Raw genomic sequence first — 12634 nt, 5'->3', positions numbered from 1 at the left:
TTTCTGGCATTTGAAGCTGGGAGTCCTTTTTCCTGCACAAAATTGAGGATGGCCACAGGGTGGGGGAGGGCAAGGCAGGAGGAAGTGGGATGGGCTCAGAGCCTCCTTTTGGTGCCAGCTGCACAGGCACATTAAGTGCAGAAGAGTCACAACTTTGCTCCACAGAGAAGGCAATTGGAGAAAGGCAGTGGGAAAAGGCCAGATCCCAGGGGCTGGGACACACAGGTGGGACTCACTCACCGGACTGCCAATCATTGACCAGAGAAGAAGGCTTGGAACAGGTGCTGTAGCGTCACCTTTCTTCCCCCTGGTTCTTGGGGAGACACTGGGGAAACCCTTCGGTTTGTTTGGGGTACTTTTGGTACTAGAGATTAAACCCAAGGGTGCTTAACCACTGAGCCACATTACATCCCTAGACCTTTTCATTTTTTGAGACAGGGTCTCACTAAGTGGCTTAGGGTGTTGGTTAATTGCTGAGGCTGGCCTTGAACTTGTGATCTTCCTGCTTCAGTCTCCCAATTCACTGGGATTATAGGCATATGCTGCCTATAATCTTAGCATATTTTAGCCACCACACCTGGCTAAGAACTCTTGAGACAATGAAAAGAAAAAAACCCTATGGGGGGAGGGGAGACAAGGTCATCAAGGCTTGCTGTATCCAATGACCTACTAGTGGCCATTCAATGGGTGATGGGGTATGATAAGCTGGGGACAGTTCACCCTATCCATTAAATGTTCCTGAAAGGAAGATAGAACAATATGGCATTACTCAAATGCTGGGCACCTCCCCAGTCTAGAAGGCAGAGCTTAGAAACAGAAAGGTGGAAACAACCCAAATGTCCTTCAAAAGACAATGAAGCTGGGCATGGTGGCACATGCCTGAAATCCCAGTGGCTTGGAAGCTAAAGCAGGAGGATTGCAAGTTCAAAGGAAGCCTCAGCAATTTACAATTTAGTGAGACCCTGTCTCAAAATAAAATATAAAAAGGACTGGGTATGTGGCTCAGTGGTTCAGTGCCCTTGGGTTCAATTCTTGGATAAAAAAAAATTAAAACATAATAAGCAAAATGTAGTCAAGCCATACAATGGAATCTTATTTGTCCATGAAAAGGAATGATGTACTGACATATGCTACAATGTGGATGAACCTCAAAAAAGTTAATACCAGGTGCTGTGGTGCATGCCTATAATTCCAGGGAATTGGGAAGCAGAGGCAGGAAGATTATAAGTTTGAGGCCAGGTGGGGCAACTTAGTTGAGACCCTGTTTCAAATTAAAATAAAAAGGGCTGCGGTGTAGCTCAATGGTAAAGCACTTGCCTAGCAAGGCCCTGAGTTCCATTCCTAACTCTATACTCTATTCTCTATTCTCTCTCTCTCTCTCTCTCTCTCTCTCTCTCACACACACACACACACACACACACACTCACACACACACACACACACACACACACACACACACACAGCACCCCAAGGCCCTTCTTGCTGGGCTACCTAGTGACCTCTGGCCCAAGGGCTCTCTGTAGACTTAGAAAAGGCTAACTTAAATTTCAGAGGCCAGTGAAGGGGAGGGCCTGATGGTAGCCTGGAGAGGAGTCTCAGCTTTTTTTTTTTTTTTGTACCAAGAATTGAACCCAGGGATGCTTCACCACTGAGCCACATCTCCATCCCTTTTTATATTTTATTGTGAGACAGGGGCCAACCAAGTTGCACAGGGCCTCACTAAATTGCTGACGTTGGCTTTGAACTTGCAATCCTCCTGCCTCAGCCTCTCAAGCTGCTGGGTTTACAGATGTGCACCACAGTGCCCTGAAGTCTCTCAGCTCTGAGGGAGAACAAGTGTAGGGTGAGGCACTGGAGGGGCAGGGTGGGGGAAATTGGCAGGCCAAGCAGGGAGGTCTTGAAGGCGACTTCCTGAGCAGGGGGCTGTGATGGCAGAGGGAAGGGACATGCACATGCCTGTGCAGCCAAATGAAAGGGAGACTGAGGCAAGCAGGAAGCCAGGGGCAGCAACAAAGATGAGGACAACTGACTGAATTGGGGCCCTAGAAAGGGTGGGGTCCCCAGTATGGGAGGAGCATGGGGCCTGAGAGACAGGGGTGTATCTCACGGGGTCAGGGCAGGGACCTGGGGAGGAAGGCAGGGGCTGCAGGCAGGATGGGAGGCAGAAGAGTGTGTGGAGAGGTAGATGGGAAACTAGAGAGGCTGAGGCTGAAGGGAGGAGGGCAGAAGGCGGAGGATATGGGGTAGGACAGAGGCACAGCAATTGTTCTAGTGAGCACAGGAGAGTTGTCCTTCTGACAGCCGGCCACTGGAGCCAGCACTGGGGAGGTGGCAGGTGGAGCAGCAAACCCATCTACCGATCAGGCAGAGGCAGGAGATGTGGAATACATTCGGGCACATATGTGAACACGTGAACATGAAAGATGTCAACATGTGCAACACACCTGCTCACAACATGCAAAAACACACAGTAACACAGAACTTCCATGCTCACATGTCTCTCTCACACACACACACACACACACACACACACACACACGCATAGGCAGGGACGGAGCCAGGCCCACAGCTGACATCCCCACATAAACAGACATGGACATCCAGATGCTCACCCCAGAGGTCCAAATAACGGCCATGCCAGGACACATTGTCCCTTCAACCCAGGTGTAGGCTACTTTACACACATATACACACATACCCTCACACTTTCCTTCCCAAATGGACTAATCTGTGCACACACACAGAGCATAAACCCAGGCAGCACATGCATACCCGTGCACTACACGTGCATGCCCACGTAGTACCCACATCCATGGCCTACATTAACCTCCTGGGAAGGAACCCTGGGTACCCCCACAAGAGGCAATGTTGGTTCTAGAGCCCCAGCACCAGGGGCTGCTTGGGAAAGTGAGACTCAAACCGCAGCCATTGCCCAACACACCCACCCTGCCTAGCCCAGGGTCAGGGAGGAGCCAGGGCCAGGCCTCGCGTGCCTGCCCACGCATCCGTTGCCACCAGCAGCAGACACCAGGCCACCAACGCAGACAGCAGGGATTGCAAGGATCTTGCAAAACCTTCCCCATTCCTCAGGGTTCAGCTAAAGTGCCTTTTCCCCCAGGGAAACTCCCCAGGCTCCTGTGGGCACATTTAACCTTCTTTTGGAATTTTGGTTCTGCCATGACCAGCTGTGATTTGGGGAAAGTCACTTTACCTCTCTGTGCTTCATTTCCACCTGTGTAAAATGGAGATGACGAAAACCTACATTGAATATATACATAAATTAATAGTGCACCTCCCCTATACATACACAGGTAAATGACAGAGGAGTCCTCCTCATCCCCATACAGTCAACCAGCTGCAGACCCTCACCACCTCCCCTCTGGCCCCTTCCATCTACCTCCAGCTCAGGCCCTTCCCAAGGGGCAAGAAGGACATCAAAGTTTCTTATTCCATCTCTACAGAGGACCAAGAAGCCATGTGTGGACTAACTTGGCCTGCACAAGACCAGGTTGCTCTTCTTGGCAGGGATGGAGATGAGGTCTTTAAACCCCAAATTTCCTCTCCCGTATCTTTGAGGAAGGCTTGAGAGGTCACTTCCTCTGTATGGGCAGGAAGATCAGAAAGGGTAGAAATGGGCCACTGCCTCTCCCCGCCTGAGGTTTCCTCATCTACGTCCTCCCCCGCCCAGGCCCACATCCTCCCAGCAAAAGCTGGACCCTGGGATGGCCACCAGAAGCCTGAGAACAACTTCCTATTACCTGAGGGACAGTGGGCAGGTCATGAGCACTAAGTTTCACTGTCAGTGATGTGGACAGGTAGACGGGGGTTCACAGGGCTGGGAAGTCAAGGATGTGGGCTGTGACCCAGCAAGTATCCCCAATTTTGGTTATGAATGATCCAAGCTGAGCCCAATCCCAGGCCCAGGCTGACCACACTAGCTTCCTTTGCCACAGGACACCCTGGGGGCCGGGGTGAGATAGGGAGGTGGCTGCATGATCCCTCGCCTCAATATTGGAGAACTCAAGGCTCAGCCTGGTGTGAGGTCCAGGGTCACCTCCCTGAAAGGCACTCCCCTGTTCCTGGGGAACCTTGTGCCTGACCCCAGATGGGTCAGAATCTCCTTAACATTCCCAGAGCAGATCTCTATCTGTGACTTGCTAGAGGCTGAGGTCCAGCCCTGTGACCCCCCAAGGACTCTATTACCCTCAGAACTAAAAACCCTCCTCATGGACACACTCAGATATGTAGCAGAGACACAGGTGGATATGCTGACAACTAGGCCTGGGTCCATGTCAGACCAGCCTCCTGGGCCTTGCCAGTAGCCCTTACCCAGGTCAGTCCCCCAAACTAGTTAAGGCCATGTTGGGACCTAGTTAAAGGGACTTGTCAAGACCTTGATGTCCTTAGAGAGCCACAGTGAGAAACACCCAACCAGACAGTGACTCACAGGCAGATAGACAGATGGTCAGACCCCGACACTGGACTTTAGGCCAGGAACTCTGAAGGCACACAAGTAGCCCCAAGAATCTTGATTCTGAAGGCTCTGCCTCCGGTCCAGGACAACTCCCAAGCCAATGTCTACACCAGCTCTCCAGAGGAAAGAAGCAAGACTTCACCATCCTACCCCTACCACAGAGAAACTTTAAAAAAAAAAAGAAAGAAAGAAAAGAAATCCTCCCTTCCCAGGTTTCCTGAAGGAGCTGCTCCCCACATTTCCATGCATTGGGAGGCAGAGGATGAAAAACTGAGGCTTAGGGAAGGGGCTGGCCAGGTCCCCACCACTCACTCACCGGGCCGGGACTGTGCTCTCGGCTAGCCTGATCTGCACCCTGAGTCCCGAGCCTTGGGGTTCCCAGAGGGAGGACGGGCATACTGCCAGAGGACTTGTCCCTGTTCTGGCTTTTCTGGGGAGCCACCACGACCTCCAAATACAGAGAAGTCACACCCTTCTTCCCTTCCTAACATGGGCGGGTCTAGGCTGAAGGCACCTGATAACCTCTTGGGTGCATCTGGGGGGGGCTCAAGTGGACTACAGCAGAGTCCTGGCCTTGCAGAGTGGGAAGGCGGGCCCTAAGGCAGGAAATCCAGGCCCAGATGTGCCCAGGCGTGCAGCCCTTGATGACCGAGCAGGCTCTAGGTGGGCTCACCTGTTCCGTACTCCCAGCCTCAGCAGGGACCTCCCAGCATGCAGGGACCCTGCCTCCACTGCTCTAAAAAAGCCCTGGTGGCGAGAACTAACTGACCTCTCCACCAACAAGAGGGACCATCAGAACTCAGGTGAGGCCCAAAAGCAAGCAAGCCACAATCTGGAAAAAAGGGGCTTTGGGGCCCTCCTCTATGGGTTTCATACCAGCCCACTTGTACCCAGATGGTTTGGGGGATGCCCAGACAGAAGGATCCAGAAGTCTCTGCCCACATTCAGACCCCCCTGATGGACATGAGGCCAGGAACTCTGTGGGAACAGAAGCAGCAAGGAATGAAAAAAGAGCCCAGACTTCCAAGGCAGACAGCCTTGGGTGGGAGTCATGTGACCTTCGCTGAGTCCTATCACTTGTGAACTTCTCAAAGCTTCGGTTCCTCATCTGGAACATGGTGATGTTTCACGTTCTGCTCAGGGAACTATCATGAGCAGCAAGCGAGGTGAGGTGAGCCCAGTTCTCAACAGCTACACAGGGAGAGAACAAGGCCTGGGGACTGCCCTGGCTGAGAGTAAGCCCTAGATAAGCCCCATGGACCACAGCCCAGTCTAGTCAATATAAAGTCTTTTATTAACAGATGATTTTTTTAAAAAGAGAGAAAGAGTGAAACGGAAGTAAAAACACTTTTCTTGGAAGCCCCAGGAGGGGGGAGGCACTGTCAAGATTTTACCTGACTGGAGGCAATCCAGCCAGACATGGGACCCTGCCCAGTAGGGGCAGCTGGCCCTCAGGGGAGGTGAGAGGGATGGCTCAGGCCTCAGGCAGGGACTGTGCAAATGCCGAGGCCACTACAGGGAATGATGGGTTGGGGGCTTAAGCCCCAGAGCACCATGTTCCCCGCATGGGTAGACACACGGTCGGGCTAGCACCTGCCCATTCCACCTGTGCGTGTACACGTGTCCACGAGAGCTGGTGCCAGCACACAGCTTACATACAGAGAGTGGAATGAGGGTTCCCCCGCCAGGAACAGGGGAAATCATCCCAGAGCTTGAGGAAATAGCTTAGAGAAGTCTCTGGAAACCCAGAAGATCTGGGATTCTGCACTGATCCCTACAGGCCTTAGGAGGCCAGGCTCTCTGGCCTTCGCTGGAGGACTGCGATGACACTGTTGATACCATCCTCAGGCACCTGGGGACAAATGATCAGGAAGGAGGGCCAGGACTGAATCCAATCAGGAATGCCCAGATGTCCTGCCTGGCCCAGCTGGGATTACCTTATGGCCCCTCCATTCTGGGCCTCAGTTTCCCTCCAGGATCCCCTGCCCCAACTCATGGTACTCACCAGGGCATGGTCAAAATTGAAAGTGCTGATGTAGTATGCAGAGATGTCAGCAGCAGCCAGGGGACCCGCAATCTGGGCCACAATCCCACATTCATCTAAGGGATAAGGAGGGACACACAAGGCTTACACTGGCCACTGTGGTTACACCATAGGCCTTCCCTACCCCCCAACACAGGGAGTGGCCTCACCGAAGCCTAGGGGCTGTCCACCAATGCGCACCATCCTCCACAGCTCGCCTGAGGAACTGGTCAGCAGGAGGTCACTGGGGAATCTGGGGAGGCATGTGGGTGATAGGCAGGGCACCCCCATCTGTCCCTATCCCACTGTGAGTCCCTAGGGCAGGTGTGCATGCAGACCTCAAAAGTCTGGTGCCCTGCCTTCTCCCTCCCCAGGCTAGCATAGGGTCTGTTGCCCACCTAGAATCAGGAATCATACTTTTTTTGTGTCTCAGCATCCATGACGATAGAGATGTAGCCCTCAATGAGGGAGAAGGCGAAGAATTGGATGGAGCTGGGCTCAGGACTGCCCGGGGCCACTTCCTTGGGGGCACTAGGGAGGGACAGCAGGGTCAGGGTTTCTGCCAAACACCCAGCCCACTCTATCTACTTACAGTCAATCTCTACTGGGAGGTGCTGGTGGGGATGGGGTAGGACAATAAGCCTTGTCCATGCTGAAGATGAAAGACCCCAGAGGTAGAGGATCTGACCAGGGAATGATGGGAGTGGCTCTGCTGACCACAGGAGAAGGCTCTAACTTTGAGGTTAAGACCTTCCCTGAATATCAGTGAAGGGCATGCAGAAACCATGGGCTGCCAGGAACCCTGAGACACAGCAAAGGGAACAGGGTGCAGACGAAGCAGATAGGACAAAGGTGAGTCAGAGTGAAGGAAACAGTGGTGTGAGGACAAAGACCAAATGTACACACAACCCACCTGTGAGAGTAGAAGAGGACATCAATGAGGGTGGTGGCGATGGCTGGCAGTGTCTCAGGGTCCAGTGTGAGAACACAGAAGCGGTTCTGTGGACTCTGAATGGGATGCACTGTGGGGCTGGGCCCTGCTTGAGGTGGACAGGGCGCCAGATGAAAAGGCATTCACGGGCTGGGGGCGACCCCTGGTGGTCAGTCTTGGAATAACCCCAGGCCGGCTTACCTCAAACTCCAGGAACCAGCCTGGGACCTCCCACTCCTCCTCCCAGCTCAAGAGGCAGTTAGTGTCTGCTAGTTTTCCCATGCCCCCAGACCCACCAGCATAAGGGAAGAGCCCCACTGGAAAGTTTAGGTGTCAAGAGGCAGACCTCACCATGCTGGGCACGAGGAAAGCCGTTGCTGGAATCATCCCTGGCAACAGGTACAGGCTCCCCACCCACTTCACGGTAAATGTCGAACTCCTGGGCCAGAGTGTGGATCACCACAGACAGGTCCTGCTCCCGCACCTGGGCCATAGGCATATGGCACATCACATGGGTCCCCCAGGCACCCATGCCCATGCTGCCTTGTGCCTGTACCTATGGGAAACTTACCAGGATGAAGTCTGTCTGGTAAGTGGATAGCATCAGCACAGATACATGGTGCTCGGCCAGTGGCGTGATGACTGAGCGAGCAATTTTAGTGACCCCAGCAGCCTGCACTGCTGCACCACTGTGCGACGACACATTCATCACCAGCCAGGTGGCTTCAGCCACTTGCAGAAATTCCGATGGGGGCAGCTCTGTAGTAGGAGGCAAATGCCTAGTAAGGGCCTTCAGGGCTAGCCCTACCCCTTTCTGAGACTTAGTTTCCCTGTCTGTGCCTTGGAGGGTCAGCAATATATAGGCAGTTCTGGAGATGAGAGCTGTCTCTCCCTAGTGCTGCAGAGTAATACCCATAGATATGCAGACTGAGAAGTGCTTTGGGTACTGTGTGTGTGTGTTGGCGAAGGTGGGGGGGGGGGTGTTGAACCTTCCCATTAAATATCTGAACTCCAGACTCAACTAACTGGTTTCAAATCCCAGCTCTGCTAATTACTTGTTATGGGGCAAATGATCTGTTTCCTTATCTGTAAAATGGGATGAAAGTAATGTTTTGAGCATTAACAGAAGCTTTATATCACAAAGCACCACTGGGGGGCGCAAGCAGATTGGGTTAGCCTGTGGGTGGAAGGGCTTTTCCTCGTTTGCAGATCCAGACTTCCCTGAAATTAAGTAGCAACTCGGAACCCAAGGCCTGAAGTGGAGCAGCAAGGAGATAGGACAGCCTTCAGTTGGTTAGTCTGATCCCGGCCTGTAAGGATGTAACTCTTGCAGAAGTGGGAAGAGACAGCAGCTCCAGGGCCCAAGGAAGGACCAGGCTGGCGGCCAGTTCTGAACAAGGGCCAGGGCCCCGGTTGGCTGCTGTTCCCAGAGGCACAGCCAGGAGGCCCACAGGACCCTGCCCTGGCTGCCTGCTCCTGCATTCCTTTCTCAACCCTCAGACTCCGGGAGTTCCTAGACCAGCAGGGGAGGAGCTGACGTGTACTCGGGATAAAAGTCCAACAGAAAACAATGCCCAGGGGTTAAAACAGCAGCAGGAACCTCCTTCCCCCACCCCACACATTCAAGTCCGGACCTGTAGCTAAAATACCTGCCCCCCTCCTTACTGGCCTAAGGCTATTAAGTGACCCCTCCCTGACAGTTTCACTTTTATGATACCCTCCTGGGACCCTGCTAGATCACTACCTAACTATACCCATTTTACAAAAGAGGAAATATCTCAGGGAAAGTGATTTCATCAAGAGAGCCAGTGAGTGGTGGAGTAGAATTCGAACCCAGATCCATCTGCCTTTCAAGGCCCAAGTTCTTGGGATCTGGATCCCAGCATCCGTTAGGAATCCTGCATAGAGGGAAGCATGAGACTAGACCCCACCTTTAAAGCCCTCCTCGTCCACCATGAGCGTGTAATCCTCGGGGGTCTCCGTCAGGCTGAAGAATTTACACCTGGTCGGGAGTAGGGAGGATCTTCAGCCTGGAGTGGAGCACTCCCGGGGAGGGGGCGGTGGGGGTGGACTGAGCTCAATTCGTCCCAAAGGACCCCCTGCCAGGCGCCTTCCTGCCCGGCCCCCATCCGCAGGCTCAATTTCCCCTGGGCAAAGGGGTGTGGGCCCCATTTCCCCAGGCAAGAGCTGTTGTCCACCTCCAAAACTCCCTCCCCGTAGCCTCCCGCCCCTCCATTACTCCAGGGAGGAGAGGCTCACACCCGAGACAACACCAGGGGCATCGGACCTTGGGCCCCCAGGCCGGCCCCTCTGACCTGATGGGAGGCGTCGGGAAGGAGCTCTCCGTAGTGGCCAGGTAGGAATGCCCCCACTTCACACCATTCGGAGTTAAGCATTGCCCACTCCAGGCTGTTTGCGCCTTGACTGGCCCTGGGATGCAGCCTCCGGGACCGGATAGGCGGCGGTCCCCGGGAGGGTAGGCCCAGGCCGGATGGCGGCCGGAGGGGGAGCGCCTGCCTTCCCGCTCCCGCCCGCCTCGCGACGATCCTAATCCTCCAACCCTGGCCGGGAGAGACAGTGAAGAGCCCCCCCCCCCGGCGCCCCCGAACCCGGGAGCGCACCGGCTACGGCGGGGCAGGAAGAGCAGCTTGATGAGAGGGTGGGTGTAGAGCCAGAGACCCTGGCGGGCGAGGCTCAGCACCCGCACCCGGTGCTCTAGGATGTGCAGCTCCATCTCGGCTCGAGCGGCCCCAGCCCCGCCGCCAGCTAAACCGAGGCCGGAGGCGGGGCGGCAGGGGTGGTGCCCCGGACTTAAAGGAGCCGCTGTGCGGGACTATACACGCCGCTCACAACACTACAGACCCGCCCAACAGGGCACTCAGCTGGGCGCCCACCTACTTGATGGTCACGCCCTTCAAGATGCGCGGCCTAAGCAAGGTGGCCACGCCTTCCACACCAGTACTTCACCCAGCTTCTTCCAGCTCTCCGAGCCCCATCCCGGATGGCTCCACCCCTCTAGCCCTAGCTCCCGAATCACCGCTTGATTCCACCCGCTGCGTTCCCTGGGCCCCGCCTTGACCGCGCCCCCGCCCCTGGGCTCCGCCCTTTCCGCCAGCTGGCGGCTGTTTAGGAGGCACGGGTTTGATTCTGTTCTCTGGGGCACACATGTGGGCATTGTGGTTGAGGGCTTTAAGACTAGGAGGGGCCTTGAGACAAACCGGAGCTTGACTGGGAGTAGAATGCTGCCCCCAAATTCCCGGAACGTGATGTAATTAACTCCCAAGAGTGTGATGGTGTGAGGCATTTCTGTCCTTCCTCTTTCTGGCTTCGTGTGAGGCAAAACCTCCAAAGCTGACTGAAGTTGTGGTGACAAACGTCCCCCGTTCCCAAAGCAATGGCTGCCTAGGATTTGTATTGATAATATCCCCTCTCCACTTTGCAAGTGGGCCACCAGGCCTTGGTGGCCCCATTTTTCTCACCCAGTTCCAGAGAAGACTCCCCACCAGGAGCTCAGAGGTAAGGCGAAACCTAGCCACCTCTGCCAGTCGGGTAGAGCACTGAAGATGCCCCAGTTTGAGGTCCCTCAACAAAAATGATACTCAGAAGTGCCTGGGCTAGGGATGACCAGGGCTCTGCAGGGACAGACCCATGCAATTAAGGCTCACAGGATACTTAGACCTTAGGCCTGGGCTTTGAGCTCTGCAGAGGCCTTCCCGGAGCCTGTAGGCATTAGCAGAACCCAGTTGGCCTAAGCACATCTTAATTTGCTTCAGGCCCAAGGACGCCCCCAGAACTGGCTGGCACCCCAGATTCTTATCAGACCTCTGCAAGGTCTAAGACGACCTCAAGGCTGAGCAGGCATCAGCAAGCTCAGGTGGCTTCATGGTAGAGCTGAGCATGCTCCAAGGGGCTTTTTTTTTTTTTTTTGGCTCAAGCATCCTCTGGCCTCAAACAGAGGATTTGAACCAAGTGGGTTAAAGTAATAGTGAGCAGGCTTTCTACCTGTTCTGGAACCTCCACCACAAGCACCTAGGGATCACGCTAAACCTATTCCCTGCATTCTTGGATTTGTAGGTATTCCAGGAAACTCTGTGCAACCATGATATCCTGGCCTGTCCCCTGGAGAACTGGAGGAAGGAGGAGTGTTTCTCAGACTGCCCATCTCACCCAGGGCAGGTGAAGATAGGGTGGGAAAACACAGGTTAATGGGCAGGGAGAGGAAGTGGGTGGTCTCCCTCGAGCCTCCACTGGTAGTTCACCTCCCTAGGCTTCAGTATCCCCAGCTGTACCAGAAAAAAGATGTCTCATACACAACCAATGCCTAAAAGCTCACAGGGAGGCTCTGCTCCTCCCTCCACCCTCCCCACCCACTATGGCCTGGCCCAGCCTGGTCTCCTGCCAGGAACAGCTCCTATTGTTTGACTGGAAAAGCTGCTTCCTCAGCAGAAGGGGGGGGGGGCGGCCTTTCCCAGGGACACCCTGTCCTCAGCCTTGCCAGTCATCAGTTGTGACCAAATGCCTGCCTGGCCTCTCAGTGGCAGTAGGATCACTAGAAAACTGGTCAGGAGAGGGAGATGAGTGAAGGGATCTAGGTGCCAGTGTGACTCTTCATGTCGGAAGGCAAGGCTCCTTTCCCACTCGGCTCCAGTTCCCTACCTCTCAGGCACACCACACAACCAAGCCTGCCTGCCACAAGGTAAGTGCTCAGTAAACATAAGGCAGCATTTTATCAAGGACCCAGACTTCTCCCCTCACCTGTCTGCCTCTTGACAGAGGTCTGGGCTGAGCATGAGGACATTCATGGTTCCTCACCCCTGGTGCCAGCTCCCAATCTCCAATGAGCACTCAGAAGCTAATCAGGACCTGAAGTGGCATCTGGCTAGGCCTTGGAGGGGAAAGAGCTTGAAGCCACCTCTGCAGGAAGCCCTTACCCTTCAATGATTATTAATAGGGACCTAAGTCCAGGAAATCATAACCCTGCTCTGATCCAGTGGTGGGCTCCAAGCCCTGGTGTCCCTCATCCATGGCAGAGGAAAGGGATGGGGTCAGGGAAGATGGGGCCAGTAAGAGGGGCTGGTCCTGGACTTGGCAATTCCTCTGCCAAAGGTACTTCTCAAAGAGGATAGTTTTGGGTTAAGAGATGTGGAGAAGAGATGCTAAGCACCAGGATGTCACCCCTTCCCAGTCCCTAGCTACACACCAGCTC

At 54.4% G+C, this 12634-nt stretch overlaps 1 protein-coding gene across 8 annotated transcripts; it reads right to left on the bottom strand.

Annotated features, from left to right (window-relative positions):
• Nucleotides 1-5661: 5661 nt before the first annotated feature.
• On the bottom strand, nucleotides 5662-10572 carry CASTOR1 (cytosolic arginine sensor for mTORC1 subunit 1). Of its 8 annotated transcripts, none has more exons than XM_081288064.1 (9): nucleotides 10050-10557; nucleotides 9360-9430; nucleotides 8000-8187; nucleotides 7775-7912; nucleotides 7411-7603; nucleotides 6896-7028; nucleotides 6668-6750; nucleotides 6480-6574; nucleotides 5730-6326 (listed from the first exon to the last, which is right to left on the bottom strand). In XM_081288064.1, the coding sequence occupies exons 1-9, from the start codon at nucleotides 10160-10162 to the stop codon at nucleotides 6258-6260; spliced, it is 1083 nt and encodes a 360-aa protein (XP_081144190.1). In that variant the 5' UTR covers nucleotides 10163-10557; the 3' UTR covers nucleotides 5730-6257. The 8 variants fall into 8 exon arrangements, 7 of the variants coding, with proteins under 7 accessions (XP_081144195.1, XP_081144189.1, XP_081144193.1 ...); XM_081288066.1 differs by having other exon boundaries at nucleotides 5745-6326; nucleotides 6915-7028; nucleotides 7411-7534; nucleotides 7780-7912; nucleotides 10050-10465; XM_081288063.1 differs by having other exon boundaries at nucleotides 5663-6574; nucleotides 10050-10572.
• Nucleotides 10573-12634: the final 2062 nt, after the last annotated feature.

This window comes from Spermophilus citellus (genome assembly GCF_964194105.1).
Source record: "Spermophilus citellus genome assembly, chromosome: 3".
In the NCBI taxonomy this organism is placed as follows: Eukaryota; Metazoa; Chordata; class Mammalia; order Rodentia; family Sciuridae; genus Spermophilus; species Spermophilus citellus.
The sequence above is the reverse complement of the archived record's forward strand: the minus strand, read 5'-3'. Positions and strand labels throughout refer to the sequence as shown.

Excerpts from the sequence above, each read along its gene's own strand:
- CASTOR1 (XM_081288063.1), bottom strand. The coding sequence starts at position 10,162 with ATGGAGCTGCACATCCTAGAGCACCGGGTGCGGGTGCTGAGCCTCGCC. Across the intron at positions 7,604-7,774 it reads CTCGTGCCCAGCATGGTGAG|ACTGACCACCAGGGGTCGCC; the intron begins GTCTGCCTCTTG and ends GGTTATTCCAAG. Across the intron at positions 6,751-6,895 it reads AGTATGATTCCTGATTCTAG|ATTCCCCAGTGACCTCCTGC; the intron begins GTGGGCAACAGA and ends ATGCCTCCCCAG.